Below are 8,086 nucleotides of genomic sequence, written 5' to 3' on the forward strand. Positions count from 1 at the left end.
ACCAAGGCTTTAAGATGACCCAAAACAATCAGAAATAGTACTAAAAGTGACCATTGTGGTCACATTCTCTTACCAGTGGAAATCAAACTAATGTAATGGTTAAGCACAAAAGCTCCAGAATAAAAATTTGGTTCAAATTCTAGATCTGCTCCTTACTAGATTTGGAACCTGGCTTTTAAATTCTCAGTTTCTTTATCTGTAAAACTGCTAACGACTTAAGGCACTTTTCTATAGTATCCAGCACAGAGTAGAAGTTCAACAAAGGATAACTATTACTACTAAGATATAGGTGTGATTGATTGATTGATTGATTGAGGCAGGGTCTCACTTTTTTACCCCGGCTAGTGTACAGTGCTGCAACCATGGTTCACTGCAGCCCCAACCTCCAGGACTCAAGTGATCCTCCCACCTCAGCCTCCTGAGGAGTTGGGACTATAGGCACGCACCATGTCTAGCTAATTTTTTATTTTTATTTTTCAGAGATGGGGTCTCACTATATTCCCCAGGCTGGTCTTAAACTCCTGGGCTCAAGCAATCCTCCCATGTCAGCCTCCTAAAGTGCTGGGATTAAAGGCATGAGCCACCATACTCAGCCAAGGTTTACTTTAATACACAGATCCAGTACTACAGTTAAACAAAAGGGTACCTACAGAATAAAGTCATTTAAGAAGTTAACAAAAGCGGGATAGAATTTTTCAAAGACAGAATAAGACTGGGGATGGAACAGTCAAGAGAGGCTACTTCAGGATGATAGTTCAGATGGACTTATAAGAACCAACAAGCTGGGCACGATGGCTCACACCTGTAATCCCAGCACTTTGGGAGCCTGAGGAAGGTGCATCTTGAGGTCAGGAATTCAAGACCAGCCTGGCCAATATGGTGAAACCCCATCTCTACTAAAAATACGAAAAATTAGGCGGGCATGGTAGCGTATGCCTGTAATCCCAGATACTCAGAAGGCTGAGGCAGGAGAACAGCTTGAACCCTGGAGACAGAGGTCGCAGTGAGCCGGGATCGCGCCACTGCACTCCCGCCTGGGCGACAGAGCCAGACTCTATCGCAAAAAAAAAAAAAAAAAAAAAAAAAAAAAAAAAAAAAAAAAAAAAAAGAATCAACAGTCTTTTGACAGGTAGCTAGCCCTTTGCCAGAAAAAGGTGAAGAGGACATTTCAGGACATTAAGATAAACGTGAAATTCTGTACAAGACGCGAACCACACAAAGGTAGAGATTAAAAATAGACTGCTCCCTTACATGAGTTTTCACATGATGGAAGATAAACACTAGGTTGTACTATTCAGTATGTCAAACGTAATCACAATATTTAGACTTCCAATATTTCCGGCACCTCTGTATTTCAACATAAGGAGAATAAATTTAAGAAAATCATACTTCTCAATAGTATCTGCGTCACTGTGCCAACTAAGTAAACTAGGGTAAACTATGTTCATTTTCCTCCATTACTTTAAGGCTTCTGGGTATTATGTTGGGAAACATAAAGTGCAGCTCAGTTCATTATTCTTATCTACAGAAAATGCAGCCCTTCTTTGAATTCAAAGAACACATATTAACTATTCATTACATGCATAACACCAAGATACACTCTGTAAGAAAAGCAAAAATGAGAAGGATGGATAGTATCTGCAGAGTTTATAAACCAGTAAGAAAGTTTATGTACATATACATATAAATATGACTACACAAAGCAGAGAACAGAAGTACCTTTAGAGATGTTTGAAGTTCTGAGGAGATTCAGAGATACAGTAAGATAGGGAAGAGAGTGAATACTCAAGAAAGGCAAAAATATACAAGGTGATATTTAGGATTGACTCAGAAAAGATCGACAATAGCCTCTTGGTAGGCATATAGCCATTTGCCAGAAAAAAGGAGAAGAGGGAGTTCCAGGAAGACAGAACATTAAATAATCTAAATACAGATGTAGCAAAAGGTATGCAAAGCACTGAGAAACAGGTTGAAAAGGTGGGATACACTGGGCAGACTTTTAAAATGTTACTGTGAGAAACTTGTATGCAAAAACCAATTCAAAAGAAACCTAGCTTCGATTTAAATAAACTAAGGAAATAACACTAGAAAGAGCAGCACACACACACAAAAAATCTGTTGTCTTACTGTTGAATTCTCACACAGAAGGCAATGCCTTATTCTGGTTCATTCCAATTTACAGCAAATAATCCTAAGGCCTATCCCAAATTATCCTCGATCATGAAAAGGAACATGAAATACAAATAATCTAATGTAAGGCAAGTAGCAGAGTATCCTTTGATCTGCGTTAGGGTTCAACTTCAGTGTGCAGAAGTATCACATAGGTAGCTTGATAAAAACAGAGATGCCCAGGTCCCAGTTCCCTCATTAAGTTTGATTACTAAATGTGTTGAACCTGTATTTTTTATAAGCATCCCCAATGACTAATTCACAGATGGTCCACAGACAGCTTTTGAAAAATACTGGGCCGGGCGCGGTGGCTCAAGCCTGTAATCCCAGCACTTAGGGAGGCCGAGACGGGCGGATCACGAGGTCAGGAGATCGAGACCGTCCTGGCTAACACAGTGAAACCCCGTCTCTACTAAAAAATACAAAAAACTAGCCAGGCGAGGTGGCAGGCGCCTGTAGTTCCAGCTACTCGGGAGGCTGAGGCAGGAGAATGGCATAAACCTGGGAGGCAGAGCTTGCAGTGAGCTGAGATCCAGCCACTGCACTCCAGCCTGGGCGACAGAGCGAGACTCTGTCTCAAAAAAAAAAAAAAAAAGAAAAAGAAAAATACTGACCAACAGCAAGGTTCCCAGCAAGGCACAATAAAGCCAGGAAATAAGAACAAGTTCCGTCACTTAAGATAACAATACATATCCAGATAACTTGGAGCCAAGTGTACGTGCATGTGAGACACAGGCAAACAACACTGCTAAGACTAGAACAACAAAATCCATTTACCCCAACCCCTGGTTCTTGTACCATCCCAGTTACAGTCATTTCTTAAATTACAATCATATAGACAGAACAGCAAAACCTTGCTAGAATTCTGAGCTCAAAAAATTCCTGATCACTGTCCTGAGAGAACAACTCGAATTTCTGAAAGATGGAAGAATTACTTGCAGACTCTATTATAATTAAGAAATATTGCAGGTAAATGAAAAACATAAAGATCAGTTTGCTGGCAGAATCAAATCAACGTCAATATAATAGATCTTTTAGTCTAAGGATTAAATATTATTATCTAGATTCAACCATAATTAGAACGAATTTAAATACAAATTTGAGGGCAAAGGGGTGTAGGACAGGAGAAAATGTAAGGTGGTAAGCTTGTCTTCAAAGTGGTTGCCCCTCAATCCCCCTTCAAATCCTCACCCAACCTTTCTACACAAGCCATTTTCTCATTGAGAGGTGAAGTCCATTTCTCCACTTTCTTGATGCAGAACAGACGTGAGACTTCTCTGACCAAGAGAACATAGAAAAAATAACACTGCGCGATTTCCTAGGTTAGGTCCTAAGACATCTCTCAGCTTCAGCCTTTGGCTAAGTCTCTGGAAACATTCGTTCTGCGGGAAGTTAGCTAACTGGTTACCCTGAAGCCACTATTAAAAGAAAAAGCCCAAGCTAGCCACAACCTCCAGACCATGTGAAGCCAGATGACAAACCTGCCCCATCTATTTCAGTCATCGAAAACCAGGCACCAGACACAAGGAGAAACCTTTAGGTCCCAGACTCTATCTGAATGAAAGCTTATGAGTGACCCAAAGGAAAAACTGCCCAACTGAACTAAGTCAATACATAAATTGTTGTTTTAAAACACTATGCTTTGGGTAGATTTCTACAAAGCAACAGATAACCAGAATAACTGTCCAAGACTTCATCCTACCTCATTTCCCAACTGTTCATTACATAAATCAACCTACTATATTCACTGCTCCCAACACTCTACTCAATGCTATTACTGAAGCTAGTCTAATGGGAATGCTGCCATTAGTGAAATCCCCATTCACACACAGAGAACACTGTTCACGCCAATCCCAATTCTATCTTTTTGAGTAGGTCCAGCTCAGGTGTTGCTCCCATCCTTACCAGACAAATATGGGGGTAACCTGGGAAATTTTCCATTTTTTGCTCCTTAAATAAAGTCTCTGCCATTCACTTAGCATTTCTATATTAGCTTGTGTTAATTTTTAATGGACATCATTACTTGAGTGGAAACTCCTTAAGAAACACCATTTCTTGTACTTCTTGTATCCCAGTGGCATTTATGTCAACAGGATTTTTTACATGTTACATATCTATCTAGAAAGAAGCTTAAATAGACGTGTATTTAGAAACACTGAATATGGCCGGGTGCAGTGACTCACACCTGTAATCCCAGCACTTTGGGAGGCTGAGGAGGGCAGATCACCTGAGGTCAGGAATCTGAGACCAGCCTGGCCAATATGGCAAAACCCTGTCTCTACTAAAAATACAAGAATTAGCAGGGTGTGGTGGTGCACACCTGTAGTCCCAGCTACTCAGGGAGGCTGAGACAGGAGAGCTGCTTGAATCTGGGAGACAGGTTGCAGTGAGCCTAGATTACACCACCGCACTCCAGCCTGGGCGACAGAGCAAGACTCCATCTCAAAAAAAAAAAAAAAAAGAAACACTGAATAAAACTTATGTGTCTATACTCCCTCTGAGTAATTCTTACATATCCACAGGGCCTATATTTTCAAGTCTATATTCCAAGTTACTGAGCCTTTCCTTGGCCTCCCTACGTAAAACTGTACCCCTTCCTACACCACTGACTTTCAACATTCCTATCTTCCCTTCCCTGCTTTATTTTTCCTCATTGTACTTACACTACCACATATTTACCCACGTATATTATTTGTCAGACTCCCACTGAGATCTAAGTTCCATGAGTACACTGCTGCATTCCCATGTCTGGAAGAGTATCTGGTACTTAACAGACCCCGACTGTCACCTGTAAATGAATGCATGAACGAATCAAAACCAAGAATGGACTAATTGAAGGTCTCTTATTTCAGAAATATTATTCCTTATTCCTTTAAAAAGCAAACAAACAAAAAAAATTATTTTACAGTTAAGACACAAAATTCTGTAAGCCTTTTCACTGAAAATGCTCCTTAAGGTGCCTTTCAGTTCTCAGTCAAAACTTGGCTTAGCTTACTTCTTCCTCTTAATTAGCAATCATTTTTCTTTTAGCAACTATGACACAGGATACTTCTGAATCACATCAGCAATTTAAACACAGGAATTGCCGGAACAAGGAAATGTGGCAACATTATAGTCTGTACTAGTAGGCACAGTCATCAAGTCAAACAATTTAGCTATACATTTTCCTTCCCTACTGGAAGATAAAGATACTTGCTTTAAAAGATACTTGCTTTAAATCACCTGGCTATACATCAATCCACCACATTGCTTAATGTCTTTGATGTCCACTTTTGCTTCACTTATTTTTTTTCGCCAGACAATACTGGTTGTATCGGTTTAGGCATGGATTGTGTCATCTCCTAACAGTCTCATGACTACTATTGGTCTGCTGAGTTCTTTAGCAAGTTCCACAAATGTCAGTCCCTGAATATATCAAACTTTACCCTACAGGGCAAACCATTATTTGGTGATGACAGGCTACTGCGTCATCACGTTCCTTGCGGGCTGCAGTAAAGATGATAGGGCAATCAGAGATCACCCTGTAAGAGTTACCGTCTGGCCTATTCCCACCCTTTCTGACAAAACCCTGCACTTAAATTTACCTATCTGACAAAGATGTATGCTTTTCTAGAGCACACAGGTAATTTATTGAAAATGAATAAAACTTTCATTTTCTTCCGTTCATACCAATACTCCTAAACATTCTTCTCACATCTTTATCTTTAAAGAAATTCCAATGCTTTCAAGATCTGATTGAAACCCAAACCTGACATCCCAAACCTGAGTATTCCTCAACTTATCTCCTACCTATTCTTCCAGGTCCTGCTTAAATCCCACCTCCACTGCATGAACTTCTCAAGTTCCTTCATTCATAATTTCTCTCCTCTCTTCTCACAGTAGTAACTTTACTCTCAACACTTATTGTTATTAACCACATCAAATATGTGAGCATGTGCCTACCTCCTAACAAGCCTGAGAGTCCATGGAATTAAATGCAAGATTCCAAGGAATATGCCTAGCACAGGGCTTTAGGTTTGTAGCTACCCAACAAGTATTGAATTTTTGTACTTACAAAAACTCAAAACGTATGAGAGGAGAATTCTATCAAGTACTGTGTTGGGCACTGATGATGAAGGATCACAAACCATCCCAGGCTTCCAAGACAGAAAGGAACCATTTCCTTTTCTGCCTATCCAATCTCTCACATATTTTTCATAAACCCAGTTCAAATACCACCTGACCCCAACCGCTCCCATTTGCAGCACCTATCACACAGCCCATGCCCATGTCCTCTATAGCCTGACTGCAACTTAAGAACAGCGCCTGGAAGCTCTCTTAAAGAAACACTGTGGTGTAACTGAAGGCAAAGATTGTGAAAAAGCACAGAATGGCTAAAATTCCAATATCCCCATTGCCCAAGGCCCCATCTTTGTGGCCTTGGGCAAATCAGTTAATGTTTTTAAACCTTGCTCCCTCTTGGGAGACAAGGGTATACAAATACCATCTACATTACTGAGCTACTATAACGAATAAGGGGTATTTTAATTTTTATTGTTATTATTATTATTATTATTTGAGATGGAGTTTCGCTCTTGTTGCCCAGGCTGGAGTGCAAGGGCGCGATCTCGGCTCACCGCAACCTCCGCCTCCCAGGTTCAAGCGAGTCTCCTGCCTCAGCCTCCCTAGTAGCTGGGATTACAGGCATGTGCCACCACGCCCGGCTAATTTTGTATTTTTAGTAGAGACGCGGTTTCTCCATGTTGGTCAGGCTGGTCTCGAACTCCCGACCTTAGGTGAACCGCCCGCCTCGGCCTCACAAAGTGCTGGGATTACAGGCATGAGCCACCGCGCCCGGCCAAGGGATATTTTTAAAACGTTAAAAACCGACCGAGTCAAATCCAGCGACTTAGTAGGTGTTCAATAAAGCTTGTCTCCCTTCCTCGAAAGCGCTAGCGCTGTGATTTGCAGAGAGGCCGCGGCAACTCACGCCCTGGGCACCACCCGCCAGACGGTCCAGAGGTCCAAGACACCTCGGCCACCCCCCCACCACCGCACTGGGCCTCACCTTGGTGGTCGTAGACGCTGATGTAGGAGATGCCCACGGCCATACACCACACCACGAGGCTCGCGATGTCCGAGAAGCTGGGTTCCTGCTCCACCTCAGTGATCACCAGGCCCATATGCACAGGCAGCTTCTCCAAGGAACGGCCGTCCGCGCGCCAGCGCATCCGGTGGTGGGCGGCGGCCAGGCACGACCCCCCGCGCGAGTGCCGGTGGTGACGGCGGTTCCTGCCGACTGCCGGGGGCTTGCGGAGCGTGAAGCCGAGCGGCGCTAGGACCGCGGCAGAAGCGGCACGGCAGCAGCGCCGCCAGATCCAGTTCCAGGTGCCGAACCGAACGCGGAGCCAGGAGGTGAGCGTGCGGTGCAGACAGAGCAGCGCGTGCAGCACCCGCCACACCAGCTCGTACAGCCCCGTCATACTCTTGTGGCCCTCGGGCACCCCCTCTCCCTCCCGCCCACTCCCGCGGCGCGACGGCTTTTTATCCGCCCCTGCGGCCGGCGCGGGCCATAGCTCCGCGTCCCCCCGCCCCCCGAGCCCAAACCCCTTTCCACTGCCAACACCTCACCTCGCCCCCGCCGCCATCTTCCTCCTCCCTTGGCAGCCCCGCCCCCACTAGTACATGGACAGTTCTGATTGGCCAGCGTGGAATTCTGACGCGGCTTCTGGGTCCGAGAATATGGCCCAGCCCGGCAGAGTGAGAGAAGGCGCACGCCTGCGAATAGCCGGGCGGAGACCGCGGGCGCCCCCTGGTCGTGTGGAGGGCGATGAGCGAACGACCCTGGATTTTCTGAACGGAACCCCAACAAGGCACATGCGGTCGTCCATGCGATGGGCGCTTCCAGGGGACCCGCGCGTCCCTTGGGTCCAGGACG

General features: G+C 44.3%; 1 protein-coding gene across 1 annotated transcript in view; it reads right to left on the reverse strand.

Annotated features, from left to right (window-relative positions):
- The window catches only part of NUS1 (NUS1 dehydrodolichyl diphosphate synthase subunit), a 33,996-nt gene extending 26,154 nt beyond the window's left edge, over window positions 1-7,842 (reverse strand). The window contains exon 1 of the mRNA XM_050786552.1: window positions 7,217-7,842. Within this exon, the coding sequence (XP_050642509.1) occupies window positions 7,217-7,631 (415 nt within the window). The 5' untranslated portion in view covers window positions 7,632-7,842. The remainder of the gene's footprint in view (window positions 1-7,216) is intronic.
- Between the last annotated feature and the right edge of the window lie 244 nt (window positions 7,843-8,086).

The sequence above is a fragment of the Macaca thibetana genome, chromosome 4, assembly GCF_024542745.1.
Source record: "Macaca thibetana thibetana isolate TM-01 chromosome 4, ASM2454274v1, whole genome shotgun sequence".
Classification (NCBI taxonomy): Eukaryota; Metazoa; Chordata; class Mammalia; order Primates; family Cercopithecidae; genus Macaca; species Macaca thibetana.